Source organism: Magnolia sinica, chromosome 4, assembly GCF_029962835.1.
Source record: "Magnolia sinica isolate HGM2019 chromosome 4, MsV1, whole genome shotgun sequence".
NCBI lineage: Eukaryota > Viridiplantae > Streptophyta > Magnoliopsida > Magnoliales > Magnoliaceae > Magnolia > Magnolia sinica.
In genome coordinates, this window is record NC_080576.1 from 103,773,775 (window position 1) to 103,788,950 (window position 15,176).

Genomic DNA, 15,176 nt, shown 5'->3' on the forward strand with positions numbered 1-15,176 from the left:
TATCGGAGAAAGTTTACATGGAGTAGCACCCAAGTTTTGTTACTTGGAGGGAGAGGGGAAACATTTGTAAACTTTAAAAGGCAATATATAGGCTGAAGCAATCACTACACGTGTGGCTTGAGAAGCTCAATGAATCTCTTATCCATATTGGCTTTCATCAATGTCATGTGGACCGCTCCTTTTTTGTGAAGTGAAGCGTAAAATAAATAACGATTTTGATTATTTGTATTGATCGACATCATAGTCACAGACAATGATGTAATTGGAACTGTTAATGTCAAACAGCATATTCAATAGCAGTTCCAGACTGGGGAACCAGGTACTTTGAGGTACTTCCTTATAATAGAGGCGGCACGCTCAACTACTAAGATTACTCTAAACTATTGGAAGTATAATCTGCATCTCTTGGAAAAGACAGAAATATGCAAATCCTCTGACACTCCAATAGAGCTGAATGGTAAATTAGCAAATGACCAAGGGGACTTTTTAGAAGAATCCAAAAGATATTGTTGACTAATTAAGAAATTAATCTATCTTATAGTAACTGGGCCAGATATGGCAAACTAGTCGATAGATGCATCAGCCCAGAGTACAACATTAAGAGGCGGTGGTTTGTATTTTGTACTATTTGAAAGGAACCTCTGGACAAGGATTGTTTTATCGTCCAATAATCACCTTCAACTCGACCCATATGCATGTGGATTGGGCTGGCTCTATGATTGATAGGTAATCCATTTAGGATATTGTACTTTATAAGAGGTAATCTTGTGACATGGTGTAACAGAACATTGTGGCCAGGTCCAACGCTAAGGCCGAATATAAGGCCATGGGCCATGCTGTTTTTGAAATGATCTGAGTGAGGTCTCTTCACCAAGAAATTAATCTTTTTTACACATCTCCTATGGTTTATTGCAATAATTAGACCGCTATCCACATTGCAAATAACCCAATATTTCATGAAAGGACAAAACATATAAAGGTGGACTGATACTTTATTTGAGAGGTCACATCTAAAGATATTGTCCGTCACCAAAAATGTTTAGCCAAAGTACCAGCTGGGAAACATTTTTTACAGAGGTGTTAATTCGGAATATGGGAGAGCAAATTTGTAATAAGCTCGGTATACAAAATATACATGCCCAGTTTGAGAGGGAGTATAGAAAATAGTAGTGTGTGGGTATATATATGTTTTTTTTTTTTTGTGGGCTTGGCTGTCTCCAGGCCTATGCTCCTTTTTATCTCGTATATGAATAAAGCCTAGGCTCATGAGACGATGTATGTGACTTATCTCCTAAGCATCTCTCTTTTCCTCTTCAGCTTCCTTCTTCTCCCTTATCCGCATTAGCCCTATGAACAAGAGAAAAACACTTAATTTTAAGAAGCATAAAACCGTCTGTACCATACTGTTGGCGTGCCCAGGCATCAAGTACATGTATCTTGCAATGGAAACGGTCTTATTAAAGTGGGCTGCAACCCAAAAATATCAAACGTGCTTAAAAAAGAATTAACAAGCAAAATAAACTCTCATGCCCATCAAGACTCACAGAAAAAGGCCCTGATCCAGCCTATTGGGGATGAATTCGAAACTTCCTTTTATACCTCTTTATTTATTTATTTTTTCCTGAATACACACAATAAGGCTTTCCATGGATAGCTTCTTGGTTCTATGACAAAGGGAGTTCTCAAAATCTTTTCAGGATCGAGGCAACTTTTAACCATCGTCATTTGAAATAATTCATCCATTTAATCCCTTTAGAGATGATCTAAAGGGATGATCTCATGGGCTAACAAGTTCAAACGCACCGTAATCACAAAATACATCATATAATCGATTTAATAGTGCACCGGTATAAATTTTTCGCAAAGGTAGGTAGTTATCTTCATCCTACGTTTTTTTACACACACCCCACACACACCACAGTGGTTTTTCACCGCAATGGGTACTTGAAACTTGTGAGTGTACCACTAAGGTAGTTATCTTCATCCTACTTATGATGACTGACAAATTCCTCTGGTTCATGCAAATCCAAGAGCTTTGACAAATTTATTACATAAGCCACACAGAGTCATGTGGTAGAGCATCTTCAACCCACATTTTAATTGATGCCCATCAAAAGTTTCTAAAAGAACATGCTTACTATCAATCAAGGAATTTTCCGATGCCATAGAAGACATATCTCAAAACTGTTGAATACCATTTAAAAAGAAATACTCAAATAGAATAACTCAGCGAAGATTTGAAAAGCCACACCTGTTTTCAACACTCTCCAAAAGGAGACATGTCTGAATTTCTTGGTAGGATGTGGCTGCAGATTCAGTCGCTCTCTTTGAGATAGTTCATGTCCTTAGTTGATTTGACCAGTACAGCAAGTTCACGACACACTATCTCCAAGAGGCAATGCCCAATGTACATTTTCCTCCAGCATGCACGGCCATTGAAAATTCCAACATCACCATTTTCTTTTAGAAGAAGACCAACAGTTTCTATTGTTGCATTAACCCTAAGAATGAGATTAAAAAAACCCCGATTTTAAGATGCTTAAAGCAGACTGTTACTCTACGTGGATTTCATGCCAAAGCCTTCGGCAGGAAATTCCTGCACAAGGATGGTGGGTGGGGCACACTTAGATGTTGTGAAAAATTCACCGGTCCATCCGTTTTGCGAGTTGATTTTAGGATTTGCGACAAAAAATGAGGTGTATAAAGCAAGGTCTTTTTCCTTTAATGATTTTTATGTAAAGCAAGGTCTAAAGTTTTATGCAAGTCACCTATACAAATATGAGAAAAAACAAATAAAGTCAGAATATTATCTGCATACCTTGATTCTTCTCTATCACTCAGTTCGTCATTTAAATTCTTCAGTAATCCCTCGACCCGCAGTAAAACTGCCAGGTTAGATGGTTGCCTGGGCTTCCGTGTTTCATCATTTCCACTTTCCTCACTCTGTTAGAAAGAAGAGATGGTGAAGAAAATTAGCCACCTATTTGGCAAAAGCATGGAGCTTTACTAAGCACACACATGAAAGATGATAAAGAGAATTAGGCACCTATTAGTAAAATAGGTGGCTAAGCTTTACTAAGCACACATAAGCTTCCACATGTGACAGAGCGTATCAGACACTGAGCAATGCATCAGGTGGGCCTGAGTGGGCTACACACATACATATAAAATGCATGGTCTAAAAGAAGTAAAACAATCCATATTCAACATACATGTGTGGCCAGGCTAGTTTGATTTTTGGGTCAGGTCGTCTACATGGTGGAGCCTACCTGATGCATAGCTCAGATATCCGGCGCAGATCCTCAGTTGTCGTGTGGCCATGTGCACAAAGGTTTCTGTGGGCTTAGCAAAGCTCCAATCCATGTACATGTAAGCTATCCATGACTTTTGCCTTTGCTAGCTCCTGACAGCCCATGGCATTTAGATCGTCGACGAACCACAACATAATTTTAAGGATTAAACAGCCGATGATCTTATATTCTAAAATGGACAGGCTTTGTTATATGGTTGGTGAATAACATGAAGAAATACGTAATTCCCAGCCAGACATCACTGGCATCTGTTATTTGGCACAGCATTACACAAACGCAGGTCCCACCTTTCAGAAATCTAGACTGATCATCCAGGGTAGATCCCACCTTTCAGGAATCTAGACTGATCATCCAGGGCCAGCATATGGTCAGTGCTGAAAGGAGACTCCAATGGATGATCCTAGCCACTGAATAACTAGCTTAAACTCTATCAAACAGTAAGTCCACCTATCAGATGGCAGGGATTGCTCTGTGGAGGAAATCTTTACTCCTTTTCCATCCACGGCAAGGCCTCAGATGAGAAATCTGGACCACTGAGGTGGCCCCCTGTATGGAGTGCTGTCCCAAATAAAACATGCCAGTAGTTCAGGCAGATATATACAGTACCTCATAATATATATACACCTGATACTGTGAAAATGAACCATGTAATAGATCACAGGGGTTATGAAGTAAATCAAAATTCAAAGAGTGGGGAAGCCTTTCACAGGCAACCCTGCTTCCTGAAGTGTCCTGATTTTCAGGCCAAGACACATACATGGTGAGACCCACCTAATAAACAGCTTGGATCTCACACACTGAACAGAGTAGGATCCAAAATCTCTCTAATGAGTAGATTTAGAACTTGGTAGGTTCAATCTATTTATACAAAGATAAAATTTGAAACTGACAAGCAGTAAATAGCCTTTTGTTAGGGAAATGATATTTGCACCCATCGTATTTGATGCATGCACCTTTCTCCGGTTTTTCAACTTGAAAAATTGATTGTTCTATTTGCATAAAAATGGGCTTTTAAAAAAAAATTAAATTAAAAGATGATGCAATATTATTGAGGGCAAAGACCAAAAAATGAAAACCAAAGGGGGGGGTGGGGAAGGAAAACCAAAGGGGAGGAAAAGGAAAACAAAAAAATACAACAGAGGCCCCACCCCACCCCGCCCCGCCCTGCCCTGCTTACCCCAAAGCCCCACATACAACTTAGGAAGCCCACTCCCCACTATACAAATCCATTCGATTATCAACACCGACAGCAGAACCTTCCAAATTACAGTAGTAGCGATTGTTTCTTTCAATCCAAATGGACCATAAGAGAGCAAGCAAAGCAATCCTTCATCTGGTAGCTCCAAGCCCTGCCACATGGGAAAAGGAACAGTGGATGAAAATATGGTCAACAGACTCCTCAGCACATGAGGAGAGAGGACAAGCATTGGGAAGCACCAAAGAACTTTTGTGCAAATTGTCAATTGTGGGAATCATATTCCTCCCACCATGCAGAGGCCATGATTTTTGGTGGAGCTCCGTAGGAACAAATGGAAGTCGCATGGCTTCTGACATCTCTTGGCTCGGATTGGGACAACACCGAGTAGAACGAATGCATAGAAAAAGTTCTAGACGCGCTGAAGTGCCACATGAGTGAGTCCTTCACTCCCAGTGCAAGGAAAATCCCCTGCAAACGAGACAAAAGGCCTAACAGATAATCGAATTCCAAATCACTCTAGTTCCAGCGACAAGGGGGAAGCCACACTCCTCTGGAATCCGGAGCAGAAAAACAACTAGCAACAGAGATATCGACTGCTGGACAGAAATTGGCCAGGGCAGGGAAGGTTGATTGAAGAGAAGAATCTCCACATATCCTCCCATAATCTAACCCTAGACCCTTCACAATAGTGAAACTCTGACCCTATGTTACCAACAGAGCAACACGAGCCACCGACTTCCACAAAAAGGAAACCCTATAGAGGGACTAATCTCTGATCAACCAATCCCTAGGGGAGGAAGCACATTTGGCAGCTGTGGCTTCCTTCACAGGAAAAGACCCATTTGCTTAACAACATAAACCTCTTTCTAATTAAGCAAGTGAAATTTCCTAGTGGAAGCAACCCCTTGCCACAGGAAATCCCTCCTAAGCCTGTCAATCCGCGAAAACACAGACTTAGGGCCCTGAAACAGAGATAAGAAATAGATAAGGAGATTAGAGAGGGAAGCTTTAATGATGGTAATCCTACCACCAAGGGAGAGAAGCTTATTTTTTCAAGGAGAAGGCTTCCTCTCCATTCTCTCAACCACCCTGTTACCCAAACACAAAGGAAGGCCCAGATAGGACGAAGGGTATGAACTAGCCTAACACCCAAAGACATTAGCTAAAAGAGACACCTCATCCCAAGAGATATTGCTACCCAAAAGCTAACTCTTAGCAAGGTTAATATTAAGGCCTGAAACCATTTCGAACCACCTGATATCGATCCACAAATTAGCCACCATACACTCAGAAGCCTTACAGAATAAGAGGGTATCATCTGCAACAGAAGATAGTTAATCACCTAAGGAGAATTTTCCACATGAAAGCCTCTAAAAATACCCTCAGCTTGACCCTTAACTAACATCTTACTCAGGGCTTCAACCACCAATACAAATAGGAATAGAGAAAGAGGATCCCCTTGATGAAGGCCTTGAGAAGCTTAAAAAAAAAAAAAAAACTACATGGAGATCCGTTAATCAGCACTGAGCATTTAGGAGAAGAAACACATGACTAAATCCATTTCCTCCACTTAACCCCAAAACCTAGATGATCCAACATCTAATCTAAGAAGGACAACTCCACATGATCATAAGTCTTTTTCAAGATCCAATATGCAAATTATACCCTACCTCCCCCTCCTTGAGTCAAGAATTGAATGTGCAATGAGGGCGCTATTGGGGATCTATCTCCAAGCTATAAAAGCACTCCGCAAGAGCGAAAGCACCTTAGGGAGAACCAACCTGATTCTTTGGCTAAGATTTTTTTTGATTATGAGGACTCCCGATAAGACTAATGGGTTTGAAATTCTCAAGGCAATTCGCACTTCCAGTTTGGAAATAAGGGCCAAGAAAGAATGGCCCAGCTCAATCGCAATGCCACTCGAATCAGAGAATTCTACAGCAAAAGCTAGCAAATCTAGTTTGGCAAGATCCCATAAAGATTGGTATAGAGAATGCTAGTGTATAGCGTAGTGGCCCTTTTTGGTTTAAGTGCATTTGCACACTTTCCTCCTCCTGTGGTGTACTATATGCTCTATTATAATAAAATATTGTGTGTTAGGGCAAGATAGCCTAACACAACATCTTTCTCAAACTCTCCTACTTCTTCTCTCTCAATTTCTCCTCTTTTCTTCACATTATAATCATCAAACCATTCTCTACTTGGTATCAGAGCATAGATCCAGGCATTCCGCAAATTGAGAGGCGACACGTCACATTGCTAACGTCAGCAGCTGTACGGCTGACGTCAGCATTGTATGAATGCATAGACTCCGTTTGAGCTAAAAGTTTAGGGGTTTGATAGATCTTGATTTTAGAAGATTTGTCATGATTTTTTCATAATTTTTTGGACCTTCTTTCATGGTATTTTAGGCAAAATAGAGAAATTAAAAAATCAGGCCCCTTTTCCATTTTTCTTCGATCTACCTCAAATTGGTAAGCTTTTCTTTGGTTTCTTTGCTCAAGATGGACCGAAATCTCCCTCCCAAGCTACCCAGGGAGGAGTTTTTACCTAAGATCCATGTTTGAGAGGGTTTTAACCTCAAATGGACATGCGGCTGGGCCGTTTTTCACTCGGTTGAGCCATTTTTTACTGCGTTTCATGTTATTTTGGATGATTGCTATTTGTTGGAGGTTTATATCTTATTATCTTGAAAGATTGAGTGAGATAGAGTTATTTGAATCAATTCTTCTTGGCATAGGGCCTCTCTTGGCATAGGTTTATCTCTCTTGGACTCTCCTATGGCTAACAAAGGGCCCTTATCTCTTGGCATAGGGTCTGTTGAATCTAACCCCTTGCAGATTACCTCCACTAAGTTGAATGGTAACAACCAATGTTGTCAAATCGTATATGCGATTGCATGCAATCAACATATGTTGTTCGCATATGCGATCGCACAATCGCATATGCCATGGCATTTATTATTATTATTATTATTATTTTTAAATCTAAAAATTCTATTAAAAAAAGAAGAAAAAAGGAAAAACTCATCTAATTGGTACACATGATTGGATTGGGTTATTTTACTTATTTCATTATAGTTTGAGTGTTTCATTAAGTGATATATTTAATTACTTATATTATATTATATAAATTTTAACAAAACAATTACCAAGCTACATTAAAAGATAACTAATTATTATAAGCTTCGAACAAAGAAATTTTAATGATAAATGGATAACTTGAAACAACTTACAACTTAATTTACAAAAAGTAAGCACAACTTATAAAATGCAAAAAATAAACATAATTGAAATAATTGCAGAGAGATTAGAGTAAGAAAGAAAGAGGTGTAAGAGAGAAAGAGTAAGAGATTTAGAGCTTTGGAGTAAAGAATAGTAAAAATGGAGGGGATATGAGTGCCTATTTATAGGCAAAAGTTCTCTAATTTGAAAAAATATATAAAAAAAATCTTCCGCTCTTCGCTATTGGGAAATATGCGATCGCATATGCAGTATGCGATTGCATACTCGCATATGCGATCGAATATAAAAGTATGCCATGGCATACTTGCCAGGATCGCATATGCCATCATGGCATATGTGATTTTATCAACAGTATGCGCATATGCGATTGCATTTGACAACAATGGTGACAACTATCTTCAATAGGCACAATCTGTAAAAGTGTTCTTAGGAGCCCGTGAGAAGTTGTTGTATATTTTGGATGATCCCCCAAGCTCTACAGATGTTACCTACAAGTCTTGGACAAAGGAGAATTATCGAATTATTGTATGGTTGTTAAATAGTATGGATTCCTCAATTAGCCACTCAGTGATGTTTTTATCCTCGGCTAAAGGCATTTGGGATACGCTTCATAATATGTTCTCGGAATCTCAAAATTTTTCACGTGTATTCCAGCTTATTCAAGAAATTGTTGGTTCCAGCAAAACTCAAGAACATTAAAAGATTGCTATTCGACGCTTCAGGGTATGTGGGATGAGTTGGATATGTATCAGCCTTTTCCTTCCAAATGTAAAGAGGATCATGAACATGCTCATAAGCAGTTGGATGATACTTGTATCATGCAGTTCCTAGCTGGGTTGAATTTTGATTATCTTCATGTTCGAGATCGGGTTGTAATGTAAGATCCTCTTCCCCCATTGACGACAGTCTATGCCATGTGTCAGCGTGCTACTGTCTCTACTCTTCCTTCTCATTCATTTGTGCCACCAGAGCATTCAGCACATCTTGCTGGCGATCAGTCCTCTCTTGGCCTTCGGGTACCATCCTTGAGTTTAGGGCGTATTTCTGGTTTTGGTGGTCGTGGTAGAGGCCGCGAGGGAGATCGTAGTCATAGTCTTCGTGGTCGTGGTGCACGTGGACGAGGACGTGATGGTTCTCGCATTTGCTCACATTGCGGTGGAACTAATCATACTATTGATTATTGTTGGCAGATACATGGTCGTCCTACATATGCTGCTACTTCTGTTGCATCCACAATTGCCCCTGAGACACAGTCTTCCACCCCGACAGCTGAGCAATCTACATCAGGGGAGTCTCTTATCATTTCTCGGGCTGTATATGATGCCCTTATGCGGCTTCACATTCATGATATTCCTGAGCCATCTCACGCACCTTTGGCCCAGTCAGGTACTGCTCTTCTTGCGTCATCCTCTCCTACCTCCTGAGTCATAGACTCTGGAGCTTCCTCCCATATGACTGGTAAGTCTCAATTCTTTTCCTCTTATTCTCCTTCTCCCATATGAGACACAGTATGTCACAGTTGCAGATGGAACCCAAACTTCCATCTATGGGATTGGTTCCACCCCTCTTTCTTCTTCCTTGTCTCTGTCCTCAGTCTTACATGTGCCTCATTTTCCATTAAACTTATTGTTTGTTAGCTTTCTTACTAAATCATTAAATTGTTCCATTACCTTCTTCCCTTCTTATTGTTTGTTTCAGAACCTACAAACGAAGAGAGTGATTAGCAGGGGGCATGAGCAAGGAGGCGTTTATCTTCTCGATAATACACTCGTTGCCACTTCTAGTGCACTTTCTCTAGATCGAGAGTACATGACTTAGTGGCACTGCCACTTAGGCCACCCATCAATAGCTAGATTGCGAATTTTGTTTTCCTCCTTATCTGTCACTAAACCATTATGTTGTGATATTTGTGAATTTTCTAAACATCATCGTGCTACGTTTCCTCCTAGTTCTTCTGGAAAGAAATCTCAACCTTTTGTTTTGGTTCACTCGAATGTTTGGGGACCAGCTCCAGTTACCTCTACTTTTGGATTTAGATATTTTGTTACCTTTATTGATGATTATTCACGCATTACTTGGATTTATCTTTTGAAATCTAAAAGTGAAGTGTTTGATGCGTTTAAAGTGTTTTATCATGAAGTGTGCACTTAATTTCAATGTTCCATCAAAACCCTCCATTCTGATAATGGGGGGGAGGGGAATACATGTCTAATGCCTTTCTGTCTTTCTTGGAGGAACATGGTATTTTGTCTAGGACGTCGTGTGCCCGCACATCTCAACAAAATGGTATTACAGAACAAAAGAATCGTCATCTTCTTGAAGTTGCTCGCACCCTTCTACTTGGTATGCACCTACCTAAACATTTTTGGGGCGATGCTCTTCTAAATGCTACTTTTCTTATTAATCGTATACCCTCACGTATCCTGTCTTACAAATATTCATTTACTATATTGTATCCTCATGATAATCCATTTCCTTTACTACCTAAAGTTTTTGGTTACACATACTTTGTTCAAATTTTGGATGGAAGTAATGATACACTTAGCCGCGGGGCAATTAAATGTGTCTTTCTAGGGTATACTCAGAGTCAGAAAGGGTGTAAATGCTTTGACCCATTGACTCATAAGAAATATGTCTCTGCCGATGTAACTTTCTTTGAGGATATTTCTTTTTTCTCAACTCCAGGCCGATCTCTCTGTGATCCTCTTACGAGTTAGGGGGAGTATAACTCTTATCCTCTTCCTCTTTCTACTAGTGATCATGGGGAAACTCTTCTCCCCTCCGCTCAGTATCTTGTTGGTGATTTGGGTGAGCCTAAGCCTTTGTGAGTGTATCATCGTCGAGATCAATCTTCATATGCTCAGTCATCCACTCTTCTGCTCACTTTGGATGTTGGCTCAGGTGACTCTCCTACCTCGAGTTTAGATCTCTTTATTGCCTTACGCAAAGGGTCACGATCTTGTACTCAACACCCCATTAGTAATTTCATTTCATATGATCATCTTTCACCGTCTTTTCAGTCGTTTGCAGCTTCCCTTTCATCACAGACTATTCATCGGTCTCTCTCACATGCTCTTCAAAGTCCTGACTGGACGAAGGCGATGATAGAAGAAATGTCTGCTCTTGAGAAAAATCATAATTGGGACCTTGTGCCACTTCCTTTAGGGCATAAACCTGTTGGGTGTAGATGGGTTTATACGATCAAGTTTCTTCCAGATGGCTCCATTGATTGCTATAAAGCCCGTCTTGCTGCTAAGGGTTACACACAGACTCATGGTGTGGATTACTTCGAGACATTCTCTCTGGTGGCTAAGTTTAATTCGATTCGCGTTGTGATCTCCTTGGCTGTTAATTTATCATGACCCTTGTTTCAACTTGATGTTAAGAATGCATTTCTCCATGGGGACCTTGCAGAGGAAGTTTACATGCATCAACCTCCTCGCTTTGTTGCTTCTCACAACCCTGCGCTTGTATGTCGATTGAAGAAGGCTCTTTATGGACTCAAACAATCCCCATGTGCATGGTTCGAAAAATTCAATCAGGCTCTCTTGGAGTTTGGCTTTGTTCGTAGTCATGCAAATCATTCTCTCTTTATATGTTGTCGATCGACGGGCATCATGGTTCTCATTGTCAATGTGGACGATATTTTTCTGTCCCATAGTGATTCGGTTGGAATGAAAGAGGTCAAAGAATTTTTGAAGACTGAGTTTGAGATCAAGGACCTTGGTCCTCTTTGCTACTTCCTTGGAATTGAAGTTGGCCACTCATTATCCAGATTGGTCTTGTCACAACGAAAATATGCGCTCGATCTTCTCATGGAGACCGACATGTTAGGGTGCAAGCCTGCCACCGCTCCTATGGATACTTCGCAGAAGCTTCGACCAGATGATGGTGCTCTCCTTACTGATCCCGGGATGTATCAACGACTTGTAGGCCGACTTATTTACCTGATTATTACTTGCCCAGATCTCTCATTTGTGGTGGGCGTTGTTAGCCAATTCATGCAAGCTCTCCGTACTTCTCATCTCACGGCTGTTTACCTCATACTTCGGTATCTAAAATCAGCCCCAGGTTTGGCCACCACTTTCAGTTACATGGTCATCTTCATCTTTCTGGCTATTCCGATGCTGATTGTGTAGGTAGTACTTATGATCGCCGCTCTACATCCGGCTACCTTCCTAGGTGGCAATCTTATAACATGGAAGAGCAAAAAGCAACCAGTTGTTGCTTGGTCCTCGCTTAAAGCGGAATATCGTGATATGGCTCATGCGATGTGTGAGCTCGTGTGGCTTCGCAACCTTCTTGAAGAACTTGACTTTCCTCATTCGGATCATGTTCCTCTTCATTGTGACAACCAAGTGGCCATCCATATTGTTCGTAACCCGGTTTTCCACGAGCGAAGCAAGCATATTGAGGTCGACTGTCACTTTATTCGGGAGAAAGTAGCTTCTAAGGAAATCGTCACTCCTTTTGTTCGATCTAGGGATCAACTTGTTGATGTTCTTACAAAGTCCTTAAGTCGAGATGCTCTTCATCGTGTTCGTGACAAGTTAGGCATGATCAACATCTATGCTCCAACTTGAGGGGGAGTATAGAGAATGCTAGTGTATAGTGTAGTGGCCCTTTTTGGTGTAAGTTCATTTGCACACTTTCCTCTTTTCCTGCGGTGTACTATATGCTCTATTATAATAAAATATTGTGTTAGGGCAAGATAGCCTAACACAACATCTTTCCCAAACTCTCCTCCTCTCTCAATTTCTCCTCTTTTCTTCACATTATAATGATTAAACCATTCTCTACTATTGGAAGAAGACTATTGGGAAGCCATCTGGACCCAACCTTTATCCCTCCCCAAATCCCACACAGCTTCCTTGATTTCCTCGATCTGTACGGGGACCGCAAAAGCCTTAGCCTCTTCTAAGGAAATAGAATCAAAAGCGTGATTATCAAGATTAAGCCTCTCGATACCATCATCCAAAAGCAAGACTTCATAAAACTTAACACTAGCCTTTTCGATAAGACCCTTGTCAACCAACATGGAAACATCGACAACAAACAAGCAGATACAATTGGTAGTAGCCCTAGCGCTAGCTATCCCATGAAAAAAATTGGTGCTTTTATTACCATCTTTTGGCAGAATAGCTCGCGAGCGTTGGTGCCACTTGATCACCTCTTTCACCCTAGACAGATAACCAAAGGATAACTTATCTTTGGTGGCACCCTTAGATTCTGTTAGTAGACCTCCATCCTCCTTAATATCCAGTGCCTGGATATCATTTAACAACGAATCCATCTTGAGCTCCCTAAGGCCAAAGACTTCTTGCTTCCAAGTAAAAAGTTTAGCCTTTAACAACTTTAGCTTTTTGAATAACTTGAAACCCACACAACCCTCAAATTTGAAGGAAGATCACCACTTAACGACTATGGTTTGAAAGCCTTCAACCTCCAACCACACCAACTCGAATATGAAAGGCTTGGGTTTTTTTCACCTCCAACAAGACATGACAATGATCTGACACAGGCCTGGGAAGATCTCTCTAACAGGATAAAGGAAGCTTTTGCAACCAGTCTAGAGAAACTAGGAACCTATCCAATAATGACATAGCAGGGGAAGCTTGACCATTAGACCAAATAAACCTAACACTTCCCATCAGGATGTCCACCATATTATGACTGAGGACCTAATCAACAAAGACACAACCCCATGAAGTTTCTCGTGAGCAAAACGGGCGATGTTAAAATCCCTCCTAGCACACCATGAAAGCTGTCATCGATCATAGATGGTTCGAACAATAGACCTAAGAAAACATCCATTTCAAATAAGAGATCTCCTAGAAAACAATATTAACAAAAAAATCTCCATAATACCCCTATCAACATACTGGAGCTTGAACTCTTAAATAACAATAATACTGACTTTTGACTGCTTATAGACCAACTTGACCATGACACGCTTCTGAGGGAAATTGAGTCCACAAACATTCCATGAAAGGATATTCACTGGACAATCAATCTAACCCATCCCCCTCCTCTCACTATGAGGAAACACATTGAGATGGCCAACCAGGTCAACCCCCAAATTAATAAGCTCCCTAAATTCCTTACTACACCTTGAGGATCTCCTTTGAACTTCCCCTGACAAAAGCCTTATACCTCTCTATTCCATAAGCTGCAAGAGGGCCACATAATCCTCATATGTCTCCAAATACCGCTCCAAGCTGCCTACTAACATGGCAAATAGCCTCCCTAACCTACCACTATCCCTAACAGCTCCACACTTGTGTGAGAAAGGACTGGGGAGAGAAGATTACTAGGAGGAATACAAATATCCTCCAAAGAGAAGGTGGATTGAAGGGGAGGAATATCCAAAGCATTATCATAAACACGAGGACCAGGAAGCTCGCACTCAATAGGATCAAAACCACCCCCATTGAAAAGGTTCAGGAACATCTAAAGAAAAAGGATCTAGAACGAGAGAACCATTGATTAATGCAGGGGCATTTTCACATCTGGCTAGAGTGGGGTTGCCTATGGGATGCAGGGGCACACTCGAGGTGGGTGGCCCGTGTGAGGCGGGTGGCTCGTGAGAGGTGGGCCCCACCCGTGTGATTCGGGTGGCTTGTGTGAGGCGGTACCCATATGATTTGGGGCCCACGAGGGGGGTTCGACCGAGGTCCTAACCCATGAGATGTGGGGCCTGGGCTATGAGAAAAATGAATTGATTCGCCATGCTCTAACAGTTAGAGCTTTTAGAGTAAGTGGTCAATTGTCCTGCCCAAGCCCCACATCTCATGGGTTAGGACCTCAGTCGAAGCCCCCTCGTAGGCCCCAAATCACATGGGTACCGCCTCACATGACCCACCCGCATCACATGGGTGGGGCCCGCCTCTCACGAGCCACCCGCCTCACACGGGCCGCCCACCTCGAGTGTGCCCCTGCATCCCACAGGCAACCCCACTCGAGTTCGGTGTGAAATTCCCCCTGCATTAATCACCCCCGGTGAGGAGTCTCGAACCCGAGACCTCCCGCTCTAATACCAATTTGACGCAGGACAATTAACCACTTGCTCTAAAAGTTCGAGCTTTTAGAGAAAGTGGTTAATTGTCCTGCATCATAGATCCTCGAATGACTAACTCCCTTAGACATTCCAAGATTGACCCGAGAAGGAGACCCTTGACGAAAAGGAAAGGCAGAGGAAACCGGGGTATGAAAGGACTACAAATGAATAAGGGAAATGGGGGAATAAGGAAGAGAGCCACACATGGGAGGAATGAATGATTTGCCCACATGAGCAAACCTACCTAAGTTATCCACACGGGCAAACGAAAAGGAAATGACACCTAGCTTCAACTCCCAAGTCCCCATACTAGCCAGCGAAGATACTAGGGAGGCCATACATGTGTCATTAGAACTACCAGAGGC

General features: G+C 41.5%; 1 protein-coding gene across 2 annotated transcripts in view; it reads right to left on the reverse strand.

Moving 5' to 3' along the window:
• Positions 1 to 972: 972 nt before the first annotated feature.
• The window catches only part of LOC131243591 (peroxisomal membrane protein PEX14-like), an 83,227-nt gene continuing 69,023 nt past the window's right edge, over positions 973 to 15,176 (reverse strand). For both annotated transcript variants that reach the window (XM_058243055.1, XM_058243056.1), the window contains one exon: positions 973 to 2,943. In XM_058243055.1, the coding sequence (XP_058099038.1) occupies positions 2,722 to 2,943 (222 nt within the window). In that variant the 3' untranslated portion in view covers positions 973 to 2,721. The remainder of the gene's footprint in view (positions 2,944 to 15,176) is intronic.